Source organism: Styela clava, chromosome 7, assembly GCF_964204865.1.
Source record: "Styela clava chromosome 7, kaStyClav1.hap1.2, whole genome shotgun sequence".
Taxonomy (NCBI): domain Eukaryota; kingdom Metazoa; phylum Chordata; class Ascidiacea; order Stolidobranchia; family Styelidae; genus Styela; species Styela clava.
Genome location: NC_135256.1, coordinates 2,025,680 through 2,053,505, shown reverse-complemented (window position 1 = coordinate 2,053,505; position 27,826 = coordinate 2,025,680). Strand labels below are relative to the sequence as shown.

The 27,826-nt window shown below is 36.6% G+C and overlaps 1 protein-coding gene across 4 annotated transcripts in view; it reads right to left on the bottom strand.

Annotated features, from left to right (window-relative positions):
- The window catches only part of LOC120327899 (muscleblind-like protein 1), a 58,870-nt gene that overhangs the window by 19,619 nt on the left and 11,425 nt on the right, over positions 1–27,826 (bottom strand). For all 4 annotated transcript variants that reach the window (XM_039394261.2, XM_039394262.2, XM_039394263.2 and 1 more), the window contains 3 exons: positions 4,866–5,024; positions 1,392–1,536; positions 923–1,074 (listed from right to left, as the gene is read on the bottom strand). In XM_039394261.2, coding sequence (XP_039250195.2) covers positions 923–1,074; positions 1,392–1,536; positions 4,866–5,024 — 456 coding nt within the window. The remainder of the gene's footprint in view (positions 1–922; positions 1,075–1,391; positions 1,537–4,865; positions 5,025–27,826) is intronic.

The following is a 27,826-nucleotide window of genomic DNA, read 5'->3' as shown; positions in this document are numbered from 1 at the left end:
ACATGCAAAATTTGTGGCAGATTCAACCTCGCGTTCTTGAGATATCGCGTAACATACGAAAGTGTCTAACAGACAAACAGACAGATAAATATATCTATCAACATATTTACCGTACCGATCGAGATCGATAAGTAATGAGGTTTATTAAACATGAGGCATAAAAAAAACTAGATGGACAATTTCATCTTGTGACATAGAAGTGAAAAAGTCTGGATGAGACACTCTTTAATCAGGAGTTTTATTCTTGTAAGAACTGTGATGATGCATAAATATGAGTGAGAAACACGATGAGATACTTTCTAAGCGGGCTTCAAGCTTGTGAGCATTGTGATAAATGCAGACACATATTAGCATTCTAGGTTTTACAATAAAAGTGAAGTTAAAACAGAACAGGTTTTCATATTTATCCCGAGCACACAACTGAAACTGGAAAAAGTACTGCATGAGTCTGATTATTTTCGCAAGGCTCCTAGTCCGTAAATAAAAGTTGAAAGAGTTTAGATAGAAGGATTGCATCTACCCACTGGGGCTCTAACATCAGTAGATAAGTCGACATGGACTTGACGCAATTCAAGACATTACTGTCAGGAAATCATCAGATTGGTAAAAAAATCCAACAAAGAGTGAAAGCCTGTAAATTAATCCCCATATTTGGAAGTCCTTATTAGGATATTAGTTAATATACAGGGTGTCCATGAAGTCCTTTTACAATTTCAATTTTGTTATGAAGTCTGTTCTCAATATATCAAAAACAGGTTTGTTGATTTTTGATCAGTAATTTTATGGTATCGATTCAGTAATATATGGTATCGATAAATTCCCTTAGCAATTTTTGAAAATTTCGAGACTTTAGGGACACCTATAATATTTGGAAAATTTGCCATATAACTTCTAACATAATAACTATAAAGATTTCGCTCACCTCTAGCCTATCAGCTCTTGATAACGCATTCAATGGGGAGGCGATTGCAGTAACTTGTTGTCCAGAATTTGCCAGCGCCATCGGGTGGGCAGTGGTTGATACGACATTATTCGAATAGTAGAAAAGCGGAGAATTTGCCAGAGTGATTTCGCCTGGAATTGTTAAGCGAGAGATATTTCATTTGACAAATAACATTAATAGGACATTGTTTACTTTATATCTTTTAAACTTACTCAGTTTTGGAATGTAGAAAATAATGCAATTGAAAAGGGCAATTCTGAAATATTTACTCCTTCCATAGAAAATTTAAAAATATTGTTATTTTCTCAAAACAGCTTGTTCAAGTTCACTCTTTTAGTTAAAATCCTCGATGCATGACAAGGTACATTGGGTAGCCGCTATTGATTGTAACATATCTACCCTAAATGAAGCTTTAAATAAGGCCTATGTGGAATATGTGATATAGTACCTGTGGGTAGCATTGTGTATGTGGGAGTACTAGCTGCCACAGCTGCAGGCGAGTAAAGATGGGCTCCTTGAGAGGCTGCCGCTTGCTGCAAGCCTGCTGCTGACATCATTGCTGCTGCTGGCTGCGGAGCATTGCTTGCACCTTGCTGCAAGTATGATCGCAAAAATTAGCCAAAGTTGTGTAAGAATGGTTTTTGAAAAAGGATATTTTTAGTTATCCTAAAGAGAGGAAAGCTGATAGGATGGCTTAATCATATAGCAAACCACATCCTCTTAAATGGATACATATTTATCTCATTTGAGAGGTAAGTCGATACCTGAACAGTGGTTAGGGGACTGCATAGAGTCCCGCAAACTTCCTGTTCATAATTTTTTCATGCAATTCGAACGGTGACAGCACATTTGAACCCAGGTACATTTGAACCCATGTGTATATCCGCGGGTTCAATCTATATGAGGGTGCTAAAATCCATGGGTTAGGGTTAGTATGGGTTATAATGACCGTGGGTGCAAATTTCCATAGGTACAATAGTATGCAGGTGCAATTGTCGTGGGTTCAAATGTAATGGAACCAATTCGAACATAAATCCTCACAGATTGATCAGTTAGAGGGAGCATGTTCCCAAAGTTTGGTCAATATCCCAACCTCCGAGCCTAATTTCTCAGCTCCCAACAGTTCTATGCAGCATTCCGAGATGTTACCCTTGATCTTAGAGCAGGGGTCGGCAACCTATGGCCCGGATCCGGCCCGCGGAGTAATATTATCCGGCCAGTGGCGCTTCACTGAATTAATTGTAACAAAACAGCCGTTTTGACGATTATATTCTTTAGACTAAATTATAATATAACCTAACAAGTATATAATTCACAATTGCTCGTTAAATGAGCCTATAATTTAATTATAATTAGACAAATGGCAATAAAACGCAGAAAATTCGATGCTAAGTGCAAAGGGTTGAAAATATTCTAATGGAATTTTTGGAGATGCAATGAGGAAATAAATCTATATTATATTCGAGAGATGTATCACCGCTTGATTTTTATTATGAAAAGTATCATTTGTTCGGTTTTAAACTTTCTAAAAACATGTGTGGCCCGCCAATGACTTGTAACCCTTAATTTTGGCCCGCGAGCGACAAAAGGTTGCCGACCCATGCCTTAGAGCAGGGGTATTCAACTATTTTAACCGAAGGTTCGTTTAGAAAACTTCAAAATTACTGGGGTCCGGACATTACAGAATATTTTTCCATTAAATAAACGAAACGTCAAATAATGGCTCGCAAATATAAACACAAATGTCGCAAACATTGGTACCAGTACAACAAACTGTATAGCTGTGTATTTAAATTGTATCAAAATCATCTGAAAGTACCTAGCGATGCTTAAGCTGCCAAAACAAACAAGCAGACGCGGTCCAAATTGAATGGTCGAAAGGTCCGGATTCGAACCGCGGTCCGCCAGTTGAGTAGCCCTGCCTTAGAGGATTGATTATTATAATTAAACAAAGACAATTACTCTAAATAGGTATCAAGTTATCTAATATATCTTTTGCATTATACCATTTCACGCAGCACATGAAACCTTTTCTCTGCTATAGCATTGTTAGGGTTAGATCAGCATTTTAAGAAAAGTTTTTATCCAACAACTGACAAGCTTGAATTCAAAAATCAACCGAATCAAACTTCCAAATGTGAAAACATTGGAAATCAAACTTTCAACTCCCACTGGTAGGGTTGAAAATTTCTTGATTCTGGTAAATTTAAAAATATTCCTCTTGAGCAAACAAAAACTTCATCCCTGGACAGACCAGTGCATGCAAATAAAGCCAAAGCATACAATCATTCGTAGCAAAGTAGCTGAAAACTGCAATATCATAAATATTTTACATGATAGCCCAGAACAAGGCCTGTCCAAGATACTAAATCAAATAGCAATGCCAGCAGATCTTATTACCCTACAACAGTTTTTCCCAAACCGCAGACCAAATACGGCCCACTTTACAATTTGACATGGCCCGCCGAACTTGGGTGAAAAAGTTTATCACTTTATTTTTTTACCTTTTTGCGTTCTGCCGATTGTTATGTCATTATCACAGTTTAAGCATGTGTATGTTTGTAACAGTTCAATTATACTATATCTTATTTATACGTACCGGTATCACCTCTTTGCAGGTGCCCCCGTCACGTCATTTTATATCATACATTCAAATACGTGATATTAGCTTTATTCTATTCTAATTGGTTTATGTTCAAAAAAATGGACCTCCTGAAGTATGCACACCAAGATGGCGCACAACCTGAACTCAGGTTGTGTACGAGGTTAGGGTTCAGGTTGTGCGCCATCTTGGTGCGCATACTTCAGGAGTACCCAAAAATTTTCAATATATGATTTTAATTCAAATATCAGATACCCTATAGGAATACTTATTTCACCCACATATGACCCCAACCAAACTGAATTCTACTTAGACAATAATTAATTATTTCCAGAAGACAATAAACCATCACAGATTCGTTAGACAGCAAGTAGTTAATGATCAACTAAGAACGCGAACTTAAACGATAGTTTACTTTCAAATTTACCACCGATAATAAATTTGCTTCTCTAAAAGGCTAAGCCCGTTTTGGGGGGGGGGGGTGAGGTTTTTAGACCAGGCGCCCAAAAATTTTGCCCACCTAGACTGGCGGGCCATGTAAGTGAGACGTAAAAAGTTACGTTTTATGAACAATATTTATAGAGGTACAAAAAAAAAGCGGAAAACAATAAGCCTTGTGCCAAAACTAAATGTTATCGCAATCTTAACAAATTCCTTGAGTTATTTTTTAGCTATAACATCAAAATTTGGTTTCAGTTTGTTTGTCGCATCATCAGGCGGGCCAGATTAAACTACCCAACAGGCTGTAGTTTGCACATGTCAGGGCTAAGCATTCGGAGATATGAAAGTTGATATAAAATCTAACACATTACTTAACACTGTTTGGTGAAAAGCTAATAATGAGTTGATAATATGAGTTAGAGCACATTTCTTGAAACTGATTAAGTCAATGATTCTCGTACAAAGCCTTGTTCGCAGACAAAGCACTCCAAACAAGAATCCCCCACCAAAAAAAAACGCCAACATTCAAAATTAAGAAAATCAGTAATTATCTAGTTAGGGTTAGGAATGTAGATTGCGCTGATAATTCGAATTTTTAAATCATTCTTAACGCTAACTCTAACTGGTAATCACTAATTTGTTATTTTAGATCGTTGCAGTTTTTTTTTTTTCAAATCTAACATTTTTGCATTAGCGGCGTTTGTAAAAAGATCCAAATGCAGGGCAAATCAAACAGGAAAATTAAATTTTCAATTCATTCCTAACTCTAACTCCAACTGACAATTTATTAATTTTTTCTTTTTTATTTAAACATGGAAGGAGTTATCAAATCAAACATTTCCATTAGTGGCGTTTGTAAAAAAGATCTAAATTTCTCACCATGGCCTGCTGTTGCACAGGAGACTGCAGTATAGTCTGTGGCATCATCTGCAACATTGCTCTTTGTTGGATCAGGTTGTTCCTGCCGTTGATTTCTAGTTGTTGTTTCAAATGCCCTGGTGGGTGAAGATACTTGCAAGATTCACGGGTACAACGACTCTGGAAAAAGTGTTGGAGATTTTACATAAAATACGGTATAAGATAGAATTTATCTTAATCTCAGGGGGAGACGAGAGCCTTGAAAAGGTGACTTATTCATAAAATAGAGCATGGGTGCCCAAGTTACCGCAGAAAAATGATGACCACCTGAAAAATGAAAGCCGATAAGGTAGTTAAATATTGAAATAAGAACCCTGGACATGAATAAAAAACGCTTCCAAGGAGCGAAGAGTTGGAAAGACGAAATAATCATATAATGAAACACCGATTGTTTATTGACAATAAAGCCCACTCCCTGGTGCAAAAAGCAGATTAGACATACAATTGGTTGGAAACATGTATCATAAAGACTATATAAGAATCTATCATATTCAGCAAGTCATTGTACATTTACTGTAAATAAGTAAAGCCACCACTCGCTGTCGCAAGAAGCAACGTTCGCAAACGGCAAGAAGCAAACAAAATGAGGAGTATGAAAAGTTCATAAGATACATAAAACTGATTATGGATGACACTCTGTCCAGTTACGTGTCTAGGGTGTGGCAGCCATGGCTGGTACCATAGGCGTCGTTTGAACAGGGGCGCAAAAACAGCGAAAAGTTCAGTTTTTTCAATAAAATAATTTCAAATTGGGAATGACTGAAACTCGTATTTTTGCTCAAATAATAACGTAAAATATTTCACTTCTACAACAGTCGTTAAAATTTGCCAGTCAACGATCAAGGGGGAGCATTTATAACTTTTCCACGGGTGCGACTTCACGTAGTTGGGCCACCGACTCCGTCTGTATGAAGACTCGCAACAATGGATAACCTATATCGTTGCTTCTTATACGTTTTTCATGATTTCCCGTAGTTAGGGCATACACCAACAAGTAGTAGTGTTCATTACTACTTCAGTATTTAGCGTGTTTATACAATTATCTCGGAAAAATCACGAAAATGAAAAGTGAAAAAATAGAATGAAAAATTACCGTAGTCGTAAGTCCAATTAGTGTTTATAAACGACGATTAGTCAACATTAGATTTAAATTATATAAGCTGTAATAGTGAATTCAATATAATAAATAGCGTGTTTATACAATATACAATATAATAAATAGCGTGTTTATACAATTATCTCGGAAAAATTACGAAAATGAAAAGTGAAAAAATAGAATAAAAAAATTACCGTAATTGTAAGTCCAATTAGTGTTTATAAACGACGATTAGTCAATATTAGATTTAAATTATATAAGCTGTAATAGTGAATTTAATATAATAAATAATCTAACTTTGCTATGGTTCCACTACATTTAAACCCATTTAAACCCACCTTCTAAGCTTTTGCACAAGTCGAACTGTATGCATATAATGCAAGGATGCTGTAGCAAGAGGTATAAGTTTATTTCGACCTCATAATCAGCATAACAGTCAATAAAATGATTGATAAGAAACAAATAAATAAAAACTGATTATGTATGAAATCAGGAGAGCAAACGAAACCTGAAGATAACTCATAAGTGATTCAAGAGCCCTGCTGCACTGTAACTAACTATGCTAGATATTTCCTATCGGATACGCTGTGAATCTTCAATGGCTCTTTAACTAGTTCAATGTCTTCGCAAATTTCACGCTCTGCCTTTTGTACAGTAAAATACTTTATAATGTGTGAATAAATACGGTACAAGGATACCAAACAAGTAATGAATATTAGTATTACTTCACGCAAATATAAAATAAATTCCCTCTGTAAATACAATTTAATGCCTCTTCTGTTGAGAAACGTTAACTGACAACGTGACGACTTCTAGGTGAATAATAACAACGCCCTATTGTTCGGTCATAAAACCTTGCTTTACAAACAACGATGACATCTCGCAAATAAAATCAGTCTAGACCGCGAGATTTGATTTAGGTTTCTCGAAAGAAAATTACATCAGCGCAAATATTTGGATGATATTGCTAAGAACAAGAGCCTCTACACCTGTGGTTTGTGACCACTTTGGTAGAAGGGAAGCCAATAAAACATTTTAAAGCAGACATGGGCAAGTACGGCCCGCGGGCAAAATCCAGCCCGTTGGGTGATTCAATCTGGCCCGCCTGATGCTGCAACAAACTACCTGAAACCAAATTTTAATGTTTCAGCTAAAAATAGCTCAAGGAATTTGTTGAAATTGCGGTTAAATATAATTATGGCACGAGGTTTATTTGTTTTCCACTTTTGCTTTTGTAACACTGTAAATATTGTTCATAAAATGTAAATTTTTACGTCATACTCACACGGCCCGCCAGTCTAGGTGGAAATGGTTTTTGGCCCCTGGTTCAAAAACATTGCCCGCCCCTGTTCTAGAGTTTCGTGGAAACCCCCGTGCATTAGTTTAATTGTCTTGTATTGTCTGAATTGTATAAACCAGGGCTACTCAACCATTTTTACCGAAGGTCCGTATACAAAACTTCAAAAATATTAGGGTCCGGTCTTTTCAGAAATTATATTTCGGCATCTTTAAACACGCAATTCCTCGGCCGACTAATGATTATTAGCTAATCAATATTGTTTGTTATGGCGTTATATTTCTTTTTATTTAGATTTAAATTTATAGAAGTGATTTTATAAAAATAAACTTCAAAAATGGAGCTAATGATCGAAAATAATGAATTAGGCGCGGTCCGAATCAAATACCCGGAAGGTCCGGATTCGGACCGCGGTCCGCCAGTTGAGTAGCTCTGGTATAAACTATAAATATATATAAATGCAAAACAAAATGATCTTTGAAGTGTAGCAAGTTTAGCAATAGTGTAAAACTGGATATATATTGAATTATATTTAAGCAATACACATTAATCAAATCGATGATAAATAAAGCACAACCGGTGTTAGCAAAACGATTTAATTTGCCGACGTTTCGAACTTCTATTCAGAAAAACTTCATTAGGGCACGAAATCGCCTTTTTTTTCCCCTATTGTGCTTTCATGCCCTGATGATGTTTTACTGAATAGAAATTTGAAAGTCTGCAAATTAAATCGTTTTGCTAACACCGGTTGTGCTTTATTTATCATCGATATGAATATACCTGGTGGCAATCATGCGCTACACATTAATCAATCAAGTTAGAATCTCGGGTTTAAATGAAAACTGGCGGGGCGTTACTACTTTAGAAAGTCTAGACAAGCGGCCAGTGATAAATACGGTATGTTATTTATATAAGAGTAGTGATGTCGAGAATTCTTGAAGAAAAATGACAAGCGACCTCAGAGGCGCAAATATTTAGAATTCAGGTTTTCCCAAACTCTTTGGGCCGCGGACCCCTGTTTATGAATCTAATTTTTGACGTATTCCCATCCTATGTTGTATCAATTTTTGGAACCAACTGAAGTATGCGCACCAAGATGGCGCACAACCTGAACTCAGGTTGTGTAACAGGTTAGGGCAGGAGTGTGCAACATTTTTTGTCGGCGGGATATATAACAAACTTCTGACATCCAGCCGGGCCATTCAACAAATTCAATATCTTTCGGGTACGCAATGAATTAAAAAATTCTCACCACAAAAAGGCTATCGCTTAGTCTTACAGTAATAAAGGCAAAAAGACGAAAGACTTAAAATTATGGATTTTAACCCGTGTGCGCGCTTTTTTAAAGATAAACTGATAGGTTAGAATTTGATGCTTAGTGGGTGGATATCTGAGTGTTGACAAGGGCCACACTTATTGTCTTGGCGGACCGGGTTGTGGCCCGCGGGCCGCCTGTTGCACACCCCTGGGTTAGGGTAACGTGTGCGACATCTTGGTGCGCATACTTCAGGAGTACCAATTTTTGTGCCTAACCAACGAGGAAGAATAATGTTTCCGTTGCCGAAATAAAAGTCATGAAAGTCTGAACCAATACATACTAATGCTGAACACTGCCAGGATAACAGCAATTCAATAAGATTATGATTTATTCGTAAATGTTTCAGACTCATTTCATGTCGCCCACCCCTGTGTAGTCATCACTGACCCCTAGGGGTCCGCTGACCTCAGGTTCGGAAACCCTAATTTAGATGATACCGTTAAGAAATATGCAATTCGAATTCAAATATTCCACGTTTTCGTCAAAAAATTCAAATAATACATAAAAATGCGAAAAGGCGTCTGGGAACGCGGACTTTAACGTTAAGGGCTTTTCACAATCGCGTGAATTTCAAATTTGTGTATTTAAGGCGAAATAATTAAACGGCGATTCTCAACAGAAATTTCCACTTGGACGGGCATAGGACCCTCACAATGGCGTGATTCGTCCACTCGAGAATTGAAAGTGGACTGTTGAAAAAATCGTTAAATTTTCTATCATTTGGTGTGAATTCGATTTTCGTAGATTTACAGTTTCTTTCTGACCAGTTTCGATCATACGTGGCCAATTATAATTCTAACATTAAAATTGAAATTTTACTACGGATCAAGCTTGTCAATGACTTGTTTTTTATATATATATTTCACACTGCAATTCGAAATATTAACCATAAAGTTCCAGTTAAATATCCGTTTTTTATACATTGTGGATCGAATAAAAGAAATCTAAATTTTCTTGAAGTAGGGGGGACAAAAACTTCAAGATATTTCCAAGTGGGAACCAATATTTTTGAAATTCAGTTTCGAAATGAGCAGAGTCGGTTGTACAGTTTATTGGGAGGGTTGATAGTTGAAAGAATTTCAGAAGTTTGGGAAATTGAGGCTTGGGATATCCAGTGAACTTAGTTTAGGCCAGGGGTGTGCAACAAGCGGTCCGCGGGCCACAACTCAGCCCGCCGAGACATCTAGTGTGGCCCCTGTTAACACTCCCATCAAGCATGAAATCTTAATCCGTCATTTTATGCTACAACTTCTGTCAAAGCTGATGTTAACAAACTATGCGAGAACTCAAAATATCAAATATCCCACTAAAATTCGTTTAAATTTTTGAATTGTGAGAATTTTTAATTCTTTGTGTGCTACATGGAAATACTAGATTTTCAGGTGCTCCCGAAGTATGGGTGCCAAGATGGCGCACAACCTGAACATAGCATGTGTACCAGGTTAGGGTTCAGGTTGTGCGTCATCTTAGTATGGATACTACCGAGGCGCCAGTTTTTATGTGCGGCCCTTAGCAACACTCAGATTTTTCCCCATCAAGCATAAAATCCTAATTCGAAAGTTTATGTTGATAGTTGATATTAACAAACTATATGTAAAAACTCGGAGATTCCAACTGTCCCACTAAAATGTTAAATAACTAAAATTTTAAATTGTGGGAATTTCTTAATTCGTTGTGCGCATGGAAAAACTAAATTTTTTGTGTGGCCCAAGCTATAGATGTCTGAAGTTGGTTATATGACCCACCGACAAAAAATGTCGCACACCCTTGTTTTAGACGAATTCTATATTACTACCAGCTGTGTTCAAGAAGAATCAAAAATTAGATTCCAAATTAGGTAGCGCTTAGAAGGTATTAGTATCTGAACTGAATTTTCCTGTCCGGACAGGAAATTTCAAACTCTTTGTATCCGGTGCCTAAAATTTCGAATTTTCACAGTTGAGAAAGGGAATTATGAACTGAAGTTGGAATTTGCGAATACAGGGTCAAAATTTTGTTAACTGGAGCCCGAATCCGGATTCCTAAAACTTAAATTTTCACCAAGTTCTGATGTTTTTTTCAAATTTATTTTTTCGAGGGATTCAAGTCCAGAAGCGTAGCCTTGTATGAGGATCGAAACCTCACTTTTTTGAAATATAAAAAGCACTTTACTGTATCATATAAAGCAATATTTCGTAAACGCTTTTTTGGTCCCCAAGTTTCTTATTAATAACCCATTTCAGGCGCTCCCGAAGTATGTGCACCAAGATGGCGAACAACCTGAACCCTAACCTGGTATTCATAATATGTTCAGGTTGTGCGCCATCTTGGAGCACATACCTCTGAAGGTCCCCATTTCATTTTTCCGGCTGGTATCGTCTAACTTGGAAAAATAAAAATAACTTTTCTACAAAGCGTCGTAGATTACCGAAACTGGTCAAAATCAGTACATTTACAGTTTCAATTCCAAAAATATTTTTGGAATGTATTCATAATAGTAAACTACTCCTTTCGGCCAGTCCCCGTATTTATCATTATTCGCTATTTATCATCGAATGACCTTATAATATGACAGACAGACACTAATAAATCGATTTTCTAGCTTTTCTGTCATAATTTACTGCGTTTTATGACACATGAGATTTAGTGGGGTTATGTAAATCCCAATATTACCTTGACATATTGGGCATTTAAAAAAAAAAATTGGTCACAGGAATTTACTTGGATAGCAAAATCTATTTCAAATATCGAATACACAAGATGTCCAAAAAAAATTCGAATAATTTTATACCGTGATAACAACAAGTTTAAATAAATTTTATTGCGTGATAAATGAGAACTACAAGCACTGTGGGAACTAGTAATAAGCAAAGACAAAGAAATTTTTGAAAGGTATTATTATATTTAATGATATCAAAAATCGGGCAAAATTTTTTGGACACCCTGTAATCTGTATATATCATAAACTAAGTCAATTCCAACAAAGAAATTTACATAAAAATTGAAGCAGGTGATGCTGACTGATTTAAAAAAGCGTTGTTTTGAGTACTTTTCAATTTATTTTTAAATCCAAGTCTTATCATCAAATAATGGCCCCTAGGTTTAAGAAGACCTATAAAATTGATACAATACACTTCGAGCCACTTTTTTCGTTTTAAACAACTGAAAAATTTGAAACGCACAAACGACAAAAACACAACATGACCAACTATGATAAGCAACAAAAATCAATTTATAAAAACAATCCATTTCGCGTCCAGAAAAAAAGCAAAATTTGTATTCCGTAATAATTCGTATTCGTAATAAATTGAATACAATAAAATGCCAGGTTAATGTTACTCGATAGTTTCAAAGAGCCGCAATATATACACAATTAGGGAAATTACGTTGTGCGTAATGTGTTCAGTAAAACATGCGCTACCGCAAAAAAGAAAACGACACAGTTTAACTAAATTTCAAATATCTTTCCGGACATTTATCAATGCGATGGATCGAAACGTTTTGAATGCCTTTACATGGACATTTTATCAGGCAATAAAGAAAAATATAATTATAATTCAATGTTCCCTTCTATACAGTGAACCAAATGTGTAACTCAAATACTGCGAAATGCCATGTTAATTTTACATTACTTTTTTAACTGACCATTAAAACACCTCGAAACCGCAGTACTAAACACAGCTGTACCCTGAGTACGACACCTGCGCCTAAATGCTTATGAAATAATTGTTCACTTACGTCTTACGACAAGGGCTCGAGAAAAATTCCAATAATCGAGAGCGAATCGAATCACGAATTTAATCGATCATTTTTATGCGAAAGTTCGAAGCAACGAATGAATTCGAATACATTTGTAAGACATTTGCTTCCCGTAAAACAACATTCGCGGGAATGTTAATTTTCGCAAAGTCATATTCGCGCAAAAAGCACAAAATGGAAACGGGCATTGCAAAGCGAATCCGATAAGGAATATTATGCGCCATGTTCGAGGCAACCAATTAAGCGAATTAATTATGGGACTTTGTTTTCTAACCACAACTTTCATAACTTTTTCGGGAACACTCACGACCCATCCTCCCCCTTATTAGTTCGCCCAATAACCAACGAGAACTTTGACTACCCATTATCCCCTCCCCCCTCTCTATTCCGAAAAATTAAAAAAAAAAGATGAATGACAAATTTTAAGCATAATATTGAAATAACGTTCTGTGCTGAAATGAAATATTATCGACGGGTAGCGGACTTTCAATTACAACTGCTCATAAAACTATTGTCGTAAATTTTCAACTCTTCCTCTCTAAAAGAAATATCGGGTATGACAATGTTTCCTGCCAAAATAAACTGTCCTGTGGTCACATTTTTAGCTAAAATTAACTGAGAAAAAATTCTAGTAATTACACGACCTGGACAGCAAAAATCATATACTCGAATTTTTTCGAATGCTACCCTTTTCCAGAAAAAGAAAGTAAAAATTTCAAAGCCATCGAAAAGCGCTCCATAAAGTAATGAAATAAACAATCTGTGCTATCTTCAGTTACGACTGAATTGTCAAGACCACAATATAACGTTAAAATCGCGCAACCAGTCAACCATACCAGGAGTCCCGATCGAAGAAGAATTTACGAGTTTGAATGACGTGGGTTCTCAAAACGAAAGTAATATTTTGCGAGTGATTTGGAATTATTATTAAACGTTTACGAATATAGAAATAATCGCCTTTAATTTCACCTAAGTCCGTGGAATTGTAAACAGCGCATTAAAAATAGGTGATATACTGATATTGCCCCACCACTGAAAGTTGGGTTAAAGAAGGGGGCATTGCACCAGAAAAATTCGATGATAATCTAACCTAAGTTATCCTAACCAGGGGCGTACCCAGAGGTGGGTTGAGGGTCGGATCCGGAACCCCCATTCCCACTTCGGAATGTAAAAAAAAAATTTCTTCATCATAAATAATAATTTTTCGTAACTTTAGACGCTTTTCAGACCCTTAAGTTGGCCTGCCGGCCTTCGCTAGCTGTTACAGTCTAACTTGGCAATCAGAAATTTCAGAACATTCCTCCGAAAATTCCTGACTATGCTACTGATCCTTCCCTAATTTGAACAGAACTAAAGAAAGCAGATAGGAAAATAACAATATCAGGTTATTACTATGACTTTAACTTCGGATTCGCACTCCGGATAACACAGTCGACTCCGATGTTTCGGAGTTTACAATCAAATTTAACTTCGGGTTGAAATTTCTACTCCAGACCTTGAGGCCGTGCGAGGAGTCCATAATTTAGGCTTCGGTTCCTAGAAATTTCGAATTATGACTCCGGTTCGGACTCCAACAACCCCCGGGACTGTCCAAATAATTTAGTATAGATGGACCTCGAAATAATCGGTAGAACGGTTAATGGACACCTGCTTATGTTTTTAATCGGAGCGAACTCACCAAACACTCCCTTAACATTCCTACATCCGGGTCGTGGCATATTTATTCCAAAGCGAAAGCCATTATACACGCCACACGATTTTAATTATATAATGTTTTACAATTTCTCTGCCTAATGGACAAGAACCAGTTATGAAACGCTGACACGCGATTGGTCAAGATGGGGAAATTCAAGTATTATAAGCCCATGCATGAACGGATAACGAATAATCATTTCTTGAAAATAAAAGTTTTAAAACAGGATGTGTGACATTTATGTCGATGGGCCATATACCCAACTTTAGACATATAGCTTGGCCACACTAAAAAACTTATTTTTTCTACGTACACAATCGATTAAAAAAATTCACAGTGCAAGATTTAACGCAGAGACAAGATCGAAAAAACATTATCTGTTTCTACCCATAAACTGTCGAATCAGGATTCTATGCCAAATGGGGGAACATCTGAGTGTTGACGAGGGGCGATCTAAATGGATTGGCAATCCGGAATGTGGTCCCCATTTTGATGCAAGAAAAAGGCCTTTTTTACATTCCAATCTAAGAAAGGGGATTCCTCCCGTCGTCCCTAGGCTACGCCCTCAAATTAGAATACTCCGAATTGGCATCCAAGCATTCCAAACCCGATAGAGCCCGAAGATAAATCGTTGTTCATTTCGAGCCTTGTTCCGAGCGAATTTACGGAAATCGAATAGTTTCTTTTGCGTCATCATGCAATTTACAAAATGAAACTATTTTGTTACATTATGAAAGTATGACTGCACGAGTAGGACACATTGTAAGACTTGGTATTTTATATTATACTCCAGCGGGAGTGTTTCATAAAGCATGGAGTTTAAACTGTAAATTTCTTAAGAAAAGGGTAAATTAAAGAAGTTTAGGATAATCGGAATTACTATATCAGTATCACCCAATCCAGGAGGCATTTTAGTGTTTCTAAAGGAAAGAAGTTATACAGAATGTGGCGCCAAAGATTATGGCTGAAACGAAATGCCCAAATTTAAAAATTGTGTGGGGGGGAGAGGGAGGAAATTGTAGATGAAAAATTTTGCCAATGCCAGAAGCTTCTTCCTCAGCTCGCTTCGTACTCGAGAATTTCGAAGCTGGTAAGGAAGGAGAACCATGCATTGGTGCAATACAACGGTAGATAGTCAAGTTGTTTTTTACAGGGCTAGCGCTATACAGTTATTCCCCAAAGGTTTGATATTTTTACTTTGATGGACGTTTCCCCGAACCTTAACCCTGAGAAATTCTCAGCAAAGCCAAAGTAAATTCACACCGATGGAAACACGCCAACACGCATACAAATTACTGTTAAAATACCATAAACGGTGGTAATAATGCATTAGCTATAAATGAAGATTTACCCTTATAAGATAATGCCAGTATAATATACTAATAAATAGCAGTCAACTCCATAGCCACGTAGCCAGGAGCCAAGAGAACAAAAACAATTTTTAGCATTTTTTATAATGCAATTTTCCAGTATTGGCAGTGAGACATAAATTCCTACGCACTTCCCAACATATTTTACTCTATTCTTGAACGATTTACTGAAACTTGCCTAACCAGCTAACTAAATGTAACTTCCATATGGTATTGTGCAAGACTTAGGTGCTTTTTCAATGTGCCCTTGCAAAAAATACTTTCCAACCGCTGATCTATACGTACAAACATTGCGTACTCCCGTAGTGTGTGTACCAGGTTAGGATTAGACCATAATTTTATTCCGATTTTACTTATTTTAGTTCTATTACGAGTTCGGGCACTGTCTGTGTTACCCAAGGGAATATACCCCCTGCCCATAAGTTTCAGTCCCTTTACACAACTTGATGTAAAGTGAGCGAACAAAATTAGTTACCCCCACATTGGTACACACATTTCAGAAGCGCCAAACATTGTACATGTAATCTGAACAATACCTCGAATCTGCCACGTTTAAAGCTAGTTATGGATTTATAGTCGCGAAAGCGACGGCAACAAATATTAGTTACTGCGTATTGTTGGTCGGGTAAACAAACCCTAGATAACAGACGCGTCAAACAAACAGTAGGAGCGGAAAGTACACGAAACTAACTAGTCAACCTTGAAGGGTCTGACGACCTAGGGCGACATTTACGATGTAAGGATTCGTAAGGAGAACGAACTCATTGGCATCGAAGAGTAAAAATATCGCATTCAAATGCAATCCAGGTCCGCAGTCAAGAATTTTCGAAGAGGGGGGGGGGGGGGGGTAATTCCCAAGTTTGACCACAACAGCTGGCGGAATACTTGAGGGTCTATATAGCATTTCAAGCTACGAAAAACTTCTATGTATGATACAGAAAATTGCTTTTTCTATTTTATTTTTTCTCTCCAAAAGGAAAGTTCTGACCATATATATCAGCGACTGTCGATACATCGGCGACTGAATTAAATTGAGAACACTTATTAGCAGCCCAAAAGTTCGGGCAAAAATTTAGGGATCGGACAGTGAAATGGTTATAGTAAACAAATTAAGTGAGATTCATGGCAAATTTGAGGTTCTCAAAAGACTCCAACGGTCTCTAAAGCCTCCTCGTATATCCCAACCCGGGAACATTTTTTGTCCTTCTTCGGGTAGGATTTTGCTATTGACTCTCTTATATTCTTTAGTTGTTCATTTTAACAAAATATAATACTTATTTATGCACACACATAAGCTAATTGGTCTGTACAAAAGCTGGAATGCGACTCGCGGATAACACTATCTGCGAATCCATTAAAAATGAAACAATTAAAATACTTTTCATGCATAGTTTGGAAGGAATAAAAATACAAGTTACAAAATAGTCGATGGAGGTAATTTAACGCAAAAGGTTGTGAACCACTGGTCTAACTCTTCGCAACTCGATCAAAGGCGCCACATTTTGCGATACAACCAAAGAAACCTCAATCGTAGGCGAAGTATGTGCACCAAGATGGCGCACAACCTGAACCCTAACCTGGTAAACATACTATGTTCGGGTTGTGCTCCAATACTTCTGGAGCTCCCAATCATAAGGCATCCTCACGAGAATTCTTTATTACCGAATAGTAAAATATTTTCTACCGACCCTACGCAGCCTTTGTTAGGCTCAACTGGTACTCAATATAACCATCAACATTTTCGGGATAAAAGGAGTAATTTTAATAATTGAAAACCTAAAAATTGTCTATTTCGAACATAATTAGTTATAGCCTAGTACTCAATAAAACGATCACAATTTCACATCGAAAATTACAATATTTAGAAAGAAAAAAAGAGTAAATTCAATTACTAAATACCTAAAATTATCTATTCCGGATAGAAATGCTTCGAATTTCGGTACTTCCGAAGTATGTGAACCAAGATGGCGGACATCGGAACGTAGTATGTGTACCAGGTTAGGTTTAGGCCATAATTTTATTCCAATTTTCAATATTTTAGGTATATTACGAGTTCGAGGACTAGCCGAGTGACTCCTGTATTATTTGTACTGGAATTATGGCCTAACCTTAACCTGGTACACATACTATGTTTCGGTGTCCGCCATCTTGGTTCACATACTTAGGGTGTACCCAAATTTCATCTAAACTAAATTGTACCGGCATCACCGGCTCTCAGTGCCACAAAATCAACATATACTGCATATGAACCTTTTCTACTAACCCTCAGCGAGATTTAATTGAGGCGACATGAATTGTATAGGTGTCCTATATTTCTACAGCACGGGAAACGGAATATCCATGTTTTAGCCCTCATGAATGGGCGGAAACAATTTTATATGAAAACGAGGTTAAAGCATTCAGAAAACGTCAATCATTTTTAAAAGATGCTTTGAAAAAAATGGGAAATTTGACTAAAAACACGCAGTATTTTATGAATTCACATTCCCTATTCATAATATATTTATTAGTTTAGAGCATAGCGAATGTAGCAATATATTTGTAATATAACAATGCCAAAAATTCACTTAAATTCACAACTTTTTGGCAGTGTTTTTTGTGAATTTTAACGCATTAATGTGAAAACATAAGCAATGAATTTATCCTTCACCTAGCATGGTACGGAATAATGAAGGCGGATTTCATGCTTGTGACATAGCTGGCCATATGTCAAACCATAAACGCTGACGTAAATAGCTTTCGGTGAGGCGAGTAAGAAGAAATAAATGGGATCTGGTTTCGTATGGAATTATAGAGAGCGATCGCATGTTTTTCCATATTTTATGAGGTATCCGATTTGTAATTTAATCCATACAAAATAACATAGCCATTAACGTAATTCCAATTTGTAATCCAATTGAAATTAGAGTAACATACTCATAGGCTGACCAAATTTCAATAGTCCTATAAGGAGGTGGACATTCAAATGACGATTGGGACCACATGTCCACCTCATTTTCTAAACCACTATATCTAAATATCCTTCAGGCCATTCAAGTGCATACTGGGACTACATGTCCGGCGCTCCAGAAGTGGGTGTACCAATATGGAGGTAACTAATTTTGTTTGCCTACTTTACATCAAGTTGTGTAAAGGAACTGAAACCTATATTCAGGGGTATATTTACTTGGCTAACATAGATAGTTCCTGAACTCGTAATAAAATCGAAATAAGGTAAATCGGAATAAAATTATGGCATGACCCTAACCTGGTACAGGTACACACTACGGGAGCACCATATGTCAATCTCTATTCTCAACTTTTTTCCTGGTACTGGGCGCAAATGTAAAAGTAGTATAAAATTAATTTGAATATAAGGTATATATGATAATAAATAATCATAAATACAATAAAATCACGATAATTAAGATATCGCGTTCGGGTGTATTTGAGTATGGCTACCCGATAACCAGCTTAACCACGTATCACTTTACCCAGTAAAACTTGCTTATTATTTACCGGTAATTCGTATAAGATTTAATATTAACGTATGAAAAAAATACTAAAGATTTATGTTTTTCAGAATCATAGCTGTCTCGTGATATCAGAAGCTGCTCATATTGAGGCATAAAAAATTTATACAGAGTTTGAAAAACATCAAATTCCCATTCAAACAACCGGTATACATGACCTGTACCAGGGGATACCCAAACGTTACTCCAAACGGAATGTAACGTCAATCATTTCTTGCAATTCAATGGGGCAAAACGGAAATAACATTCCAATTGGCTGCCAACTGTATCGCTGCATTACTTAGTATATCCGCTAATACGTGTCCCGTTACAGTCGTGTTTATGGAATGTTTACATACATTGACTCAGAATAAGGCTCTTAACTAGCAAACACTGATACGCACCGTATTTCCACGAGAATAAGACAGGCACTTTTTTCAAATTTTCTTCCGAAAAATAACACTAGGGCTTATTTTCGGGGAATGTCTTATATTTTCATTTATCAAAAACAAAATTACAAAGTAGAGAATGACGATATTCCCAAATATGCAAAATTTAAAACCGATATTCATTTACCTTTAACCCTGCTAAAACGCTTAAATAACACGTCTTTATTAAAAAAAATGCTAAACATAGATTATTCAAAAATGACCAAATCATGATCTTCTGGAATGTCTTGAAAGTCCCTATTCTTGAATTTCAATGAAGGTTTCATGTAACTGAATTTTTGAACCTACAGTTACATGTCGACCAATAAATCAAATAAAGGTCGAATGAGATTTCTTGCTAACGACTACGTCGAAACAATTTCGGGCCATTTACTAGGTTTTATTTTAAAGGGACAGCTTATATTAGAATCATTTTAAAATTCAGGCTAGGTTATATTTTCGGGGAAACACGGTACGTGACGACAGACCATTGCAAAATTTTCGACGTTGATTTTAAGAGTGTTTTGGAGAATTGGCGCTTTCAAACTATCTAACATGCCTAAAACTATAAGCGTTATTCAAGAAATTAAATTACTGATAGCTGATTTTATGCTAGTATATCCAACTATTCTATTCGGCTAAAAATCTTATCGCGCAAGAACAAGAATCTATTTGTGTAACATTTCGTTTGGCCAAAGTCAGACTTCTTCGAACAAGCATAATTCAACTATCATAACTTTACAGAAATACATTCGCGTTAGTGTGCAGCAAGACTCTTGAATCACTTGGGTTAGTCATAAATATTCAAGCTAAACCATCCCTGCATTATACACATACTGATCCAATAGTGCAAAAGCATAGAAGAAGGATATGCAGTCATACAGTCTGAGGTACGCTACAGAAACAGACCAAACGAAACGCTATAAAATTAAATTAGCGCTAGTGTGCAGCAAGACTCTTGAATCTTTTGCTAGAACACCCTTTCATTATACGCTTACTGATCTTAATATAGTCTGAGGTAGTATGGCCGAACAAAACGTTACAGAAATACATTCGCGCTTGTGTGCAACAAGAACAAGGGTGGGAAAACTCTCTAGTTAGCGGGCCGGATGTGGTAAAATGAAGTCCTCGGTGGGCCGGATTATAACATGAATAGTATTCAATATTTTAATCACATATTTATTCGCTAATGCAAGAAAGAAAGTTATAAATCGAGTTATAAAGTATCAACTTTACAAAAAATAGAGACCAAAAACACATAATGAATTTATCATAATGTACTGAAAGTGTAACGAGAATATCGGTCAGAGACCGAAGACTTATCGATCGAAAGTTAGGGGATCCCCCAAAACAGCGCTCTTACTCCATAGTGACACATTGTGTCCCATCACTAATTAATTAATAACTGGCTAATTATACGACATAATTCGCCCAAAATCAATAGGCTTCTGGTCCGAGATAAGATGAATACACATGCAAAATCTGGAGCAGATTCAATCTCGCTTCCGTGAGATATCGCGTGCATCTAACAGACAAACAGACATACAGACAAATACCTATCAACATGCTTACCGATTAAAATCAATAAGTAATAATGTAATATCATAATGTACTGATGTACAGTCAGCGGGCCGGTCAAAATCTCGTCGCGGGCCGAACCCGGGCCGCGGGCCGCATGTTGTCCACCCCTGCTCTAAAATCACTTAGAATAGTTATTTTTCCTCAAGCTAAACCATCCTTGCATTATATGCATACGGATTCACCAACGCAAAGGCACAGAAGACAGTTTTAGTCTCGCCTGAACTCAACTAAATGCTTCTTATCGTATCGCAATCCCAGCACTTGCGTATTGTTTACTAGAGATAATAGAATCAACGTGTAACAAGAAATTGATCTGTCACTAACGATCGCGCGTGAAAATGCCATTTCCAGAGTAAAAGTCGGAGTCAAAATTTTTAAAATCCGGAGTTGAGATTCGAAATTTTATAGTCGAATGATGTGAGTAAAAAAACTCCAAACGTGCAAAAGTTTTCGAGGTTCAAATACTGCCCAATCCAGATCAGAGTCAGAGATACAGCTCTTTCCAAACCAGTGGCGGGTTATCAAACACCTTGTCTAGCTAAAGTCAGGACGTGAAAACGACAAAGAATGTTCGCAAATTTGAATTTTGTTCCTCCGGTAATGAGACCTGAAGTCAGATACTTTAGGTGGGTTTGGAGTCAAAAATTTGAATAATCCGGATAAAGAGTGAAAACCGGAACGATTTCATGAATAAGCAAAGATGTGATCAAATTTATCTAAGGTTACCAGCCAGCGGTCCCGACACTTATTTCTAACATTGCTTCCATTGGGTAATTGTTTGCATAGCATAATCGCATGCACTGATATCTCGTCGACGCCCTTGTTTATTTACTACTCTGGTATATATATTAAGAAGCCTAACGAATGACGCCCAGACATGGGAAGGTTATAACTTCAAATTTTCGTCTGTTTGTTTAATATAAAATCCCCTACATCGAAAATAAACCTACGTTTTCCAACCGGAGAGAAATGCCTTCCTCGGAAAATTTTGACTGAAATACCAAAAGAAGAGGTATTAGTGCATGAACGACTGACGCGATACTTAAAGCAATTCAAGTCGGCGCTCCATAAGTGTGTGTACCAATATGGAGGTAACTAATTTCGTTCGCCTACTTTACATCAAGTATATCAAAGGGGTTTATTCCCTTGGCTAACACAGAGAGTCCCCAAACTCGTAATAAAAATTGAATAAGGAAAATCGGAATAAAATTATGGTAAGTTCCCCATAAAATTATTCGAAAATCAGGTTCGGCAGCCACACCAACACTAAACGGATGATAGTTAACTTGTGAAAATCAAACAAACATGGAAAATTAATCTATGCCACCACTTATGAAACCGTAAAAAATAAACACTTGCTTATCGGGTCACGTTTATGTGAGATTAATTGACATACAAAGACCACAATATATTTGAGTCACATGCGATCGCTAATGCCCAGAAGCCAGGATTTTTATTGATTCTACTTCAAACTAGTAATTCGCAATCTGTTCGGATACAATCCTCTTTTGCCATTTCGAATGCGCCAGAATAAAAGATAGAACTGTCTTTAGTCTCATCTCGAATCGGCATTTACTGGCGCTTATTGCATAATTGGACACGTAGTGGACATAACGATCGTTTCAAAATTTTGTTGTTATTGTTATTATTTGTCTTCGTCAACACGTTTTGAAGAAATCGCTTTTCCCTTCGAATACTGGACCAATTGCTTTGAAATTTTCAGTGGTTAAAGATAAAAATTTTCTCCAGAAGGCTATTACTTTTTTTCTCGCTATGACGTCATCGAAATTATGTGACTCTACGTGTCCATATATTTGAGCATAGCTCTCTTGTTTTATATGGCTTCAGTAACTATTAGAATTTCAGCAGTTTCACGTAAATCGCTCATAGATCAGTCGACAATAAAATAAGAAGTCTATTTGAAACAAGAGCGGCCAGTCGTTATTTGTCGTCTTCTCCTCAGAGCGCTATTGGCTTAATATAGACAAGTTCGATTTTCAGTGTAGCCATGCAAGTATTGTATTTCGTATTATTTACAAAACATAAATTTTTCGTAACCCAAGTTAAATTTGTAATTAGCCAAAGTTAGCCTAACAGAAAAAATAACGATCAAACATAGAAGTTTCTCATGTAAAAGTACGGCTTGTTCAGCGCCCTCTTAAGAGAGAAATATCGTAACAGCGACAATAAATCACACTGTCCCTATATGGTTATCGTCATGATCGAGATATTCCATATTCATGTTTATAAGTAAAACAAAGAATTCTCGCTTCGAACGTATATTGCGTAAGCTACTTGAAACCGGATCAATCCAGTCCAAACCGGTTTAAACCAAACCAACATCGATAAATTCACGTTGATGGCAGCTGTGTGGTTAGTCAAGTTTACATCCAAAACACATTAGATAACGCAATATAAAAATTTGAACGCGCTTGACTCGCGATATCCAAAATAAATCGAATATTCGAATTTATTACATCAGTTACTTTAAATTACTCATTTTAATAATTATTTAGAGCAGTTTTATTTGGAAAATTATTATTTTGAGCAATTGAAGTGTGTGGAAATTCCTGTTGGCCGTAACTGACATTAATTCCCGAATAATTTGGTATTATAAAATTCTATCTTTAGAGCAATTTCAAATATTCTAAATTATTAATTTGGCGGCAAAATCAAAATATTTATCAAATTTTTCCACGTGAAATTTTAAGTATATCATAACAGGAGGCCATTCTGATACCGCCCCTAATTTACTTAGCTGTTTGTTTGACTCTGTTTCTCTTAGGTTAAGTTAAGTTCAAGTAACGCGAGTGAGGCCCGCGGGCCACGACCCGGCCCGCCAAGACATTCATCGTGGCTCTTGTCAACACTCATATTTTTCCACATCAAGAATAAAATCCTAATCCGAAAAGTTTATGTTTGAAAAGACGCTCATGTGGGTAATAATGGAAATTTTTTTTTATCTTGTTGCTACTTCAATTATATCGCCGGTTTGCCCGATGTCCTTATTACTACAACGTGAAGCGATAGCCGCACTTTCTCCTCTTGGCTTTCCAGCTAAATTTTTTGTGTGATCTGGCTAGATGTTTTTAAACACACCCCTGGTGTGGGCCAATAGTTCGATTTATACGAGATGACGTCACCGAGATATCGGAAATTTCTTTCCTATAGGTTAGATTATCTATTTTAGATAACAGATTAAATATTTATTCGTAACCAAGTTTTAGAAACGGTTCCATCACATTTGAACCACGTACATCTGAACCCACGACAATTGCACCTGCATACTATTGCACCTATGGAAATTTGTTTTGTTTCACGGATATTTGAACCCATACTAACCCTAACCCATGGGTTTTAGCACCCGCATTTAGATTGAACGCGGATATACACATGGGTTCAAATGTACGTGGGTTCAAATGTAGTCGATTTTTTTTTCCGGAGTCGGGAGTAGCAGTCGGAGTCTAAATTTTCGACAATCCAGAGACGACATTCGAAATATTATTCGCTACTTGTACAGAGCGAAAAACGTCGGATAAAAACCGGCAGCTCGATTTCTCCGATTTTGACCAATTTTCCTGCGTTATTTTAGTCCTCACGTAACAGTCTACAGCTTGTCTGTAGACTTATTCTGGGTAAAAGTGTAAACAAGATCTCATAAAAATATTTATTTGCACCGAAGGCGCGCGTTAATGATGTGGTCGTTATTTTTTTCTGGCTAGACACACATGCCGCCAGAGAGCAATAAATTTAAATAAAAACGCCAGGCGGCGAAATGTCGGTCGTATATTTTGACCTGACTAGACGAGCCTCACCCTTTAAGCAAACAATTACCAGACGATACGCCATAACTAATGAGAGGCACACGTGGCAAAGTATACAAAGCAATTATAGCGACTGAATGTGATAGACGAGGCTATTAATTCAGAATTTGACTTCTTTTTTAGTTCTTTTCGTTCCGAACGCGGCCCTATGCAAGTTCTCACGGATAGAAATGTTCCACGTTCTCGAATAGTCTCTAAAAAAGACTCTATTCAAGTTTAAACACAATTTGAGTTTGACAGAGCTAAACAATTTGAAATCAAAAGTATTCTAATTTCAAATAACAGCAGATTTACCCCCAACAATACGGTCATGAATTAGTTGTTAAAAATTATAGATCAACGATCAAGAGGCGTTTTTTGAAACTTTGCCAGGCACGCAATTTTACTTAGATACGCCACTGCTCCAAGCTCCACTGAAACCCGAATTTGCGCTCGAGGTACGTATTATTATCCTGTCGCGGAGAAATCTGGAAATGAACAGATCAGGTGACAAATCACAAATGATTTGAGGGAGCTCTTTAGCGCCACGTGGAGGTTCAAGATGACCGAGAGAGATGGGTCTAGTCTAGAAAGACGCACGTACGACTCTTACGGATTATCTCGAGGGGCTGCATTTTAAAGAATAATCTATCAAGTCTCTCGACGACCATGGCGAAGATTTAAATTGCACAGTGGCTGCCTGTATCGGGCCTCTTTCGTAGCGAACGATGTGAATAAGCGTCGCTAAAATAGGCATGAAAATATATTTTGATGCTTTCCACGTTTAACTTGTTTGTATGACGTCATATTAGCCCTATTCATTATTTATGAAGTCATATAAACAGCATTGCCAAATGAAGACGATGTCGTCAAATGCCATTTGAAAAGAAATATGAAATTTAAATATCGAAAAATTCTTTACTGAAGATCTTTATCCCTATATTACTAAAAAATATATTCGTAGTGGCCGCCAATCTTAGCAATTAGCGATAGCCTATCACAAACAATATACCGGGCAACATTTTAGCAAATCGAAGGCTTTAACTCAGAAAGACTAAACTTGAAAAAGCTGTTTTGAGAGAATAAGGAAAGATATATTTCTGATTTCTAAACTTCTGTAACTTTTTATTTAGGTACTTTAATGAATATTGCTTCGAACTATGATTAGATACGAGATTGAAGCGCATTTATTTCTTTGTGATTTAATCAAATAAAATTTTTTCGAAAATGAAAAGTTTGAAAACTGAAAACTTTCGAAATGTCGCCTCTGGATTAGGCTCATGCATTTACCGCTTGTGTCGAGGTGGTATAACAAATAGCACTCTAGTCGACATATTATTATATTCCAAATCAGGGGTTCTCTTCTCTTCAACTTTTTAAGTTGCGCCCCCATTTTAGAATTTGACAAAACTCGCGCTTCACCTCAAAAATAACTAGCTAACAATAAGCTACAAATAACAGATGGTAAGGCGTAAGTATGTTCTATTCAAAAACACATTGAAAATACGAGAATGGAATCGCAATCTCTAAACAATAAAGAAGTGTGAATACCCAAAATACGCGAATCTAACAAATATTTTTATTTTTAATCAGCTCCACGTCCCCTCACAAAATTGTTTACGACCCCTTGTGGAGCGAACCACTGTTCTATATCAATTTTCTTTTTCTGATATATTCTTCTAAAATTCTCAATTTACTTCTCAGTATGTATAAAAATTTTGTTCCGTTTGTTTTTCAATACTTAATGGTTTGGATAAAAAATGGATAATCGTGTGCGATATTTTGCTTAAAATTATATGTTACGAACGATAATCTTGAGATAAGTCAACAAATAAATCGTTGAATTTAAAAATAGAACAAGAAATAGCGATGTCTCCGCGCTGTGAAAAATGTAATTGAGTTTACATGGCTTTTACTAGACATTGGCCACTTTTCGCCTAATGCGATCATTTGCGCGCACTCACTCTAATGTGAAGGAGACGGTTTAATCGATATCATTGTAAGATATATAAAAAGAAACCTTTGTTTAATGTTTTTACCACAAGTCTGAATTGAAGGAAATTGAACTGTTCATTGCATACAAAAATGGCAAAAAAATAAATATTATCCAAAATGTGTGCCATACCGGTAGTTTATTATCTTTATATGGTTATGCATGTGTATTTTCCTGATTAGTTATGAATAATACATACCGACGTACCGATCAACTGTGCAAATCAACAAAAAAAAAAGTAAAAGTGAAAGAAACGCATCTCCAAGAAAATCAAAGGAAACAAAAAAAATAACGGAGGGGAAATTTCAAATAACAAGATAGTATTCTAACTTTTCCTAATGTTAGAGCAATATCAGGTTAATACCGAAAATTTTATTACACTCCCTCAAAAGTGCAGATTAAACAAACACGTTTCTCGTTAGCTATACAAACCCAATAACCGTAAACAACGAGTGTGCAAACCCATAAATCTTCGAGCACGGTCGTCTGCGGTCGGAATGAGTCATTATTTCGTAAACAATAGGAAGACGAAAAATACAAAGTACATTGCTCTTTCGGGGAATCGATATATGCTTCGAATAATAATACGCAAAATAGATGAAAGTTTTTATGACGATTTTTTATACATCACTCTGAACAAGGCTATATTATACAAGCAGCCAATATACGTAAAAATCGGGTATTTTTAGAAAGATCGTAACCGTATGGATCAGCATTGCTTGTCCAATTTATCACACCGGTTGAGGTATAATTAAATAGATCATTTTCCAAAGCCAATTGGCATTTACTGACGTGCATTTGCTCAGAGATGAGTCTACTTCACTTATGAGCGAGTGCGCATATTTGATCACCAAAATTCTATGTAATTCCAATACCCAATTGCATTTGCTCGTAACGTAACTTGGCTATGAGGTGTTTCCAGTTTACATCTGTGCGCGATCTTGCCTTAAGCGAATTTTCACTTAAAAAAATTCCAAAGAAAGCGAAAGAACTATTTTCAAATGTAAATCAGTTGACAGTGATCCGTAAATAATCCGAAAGATATCCAAGTCTAGACGAAGATAGAGACAGCGGTTTTCCGGCGATGCGATAAAGGTCTGCATTGCTACACGCA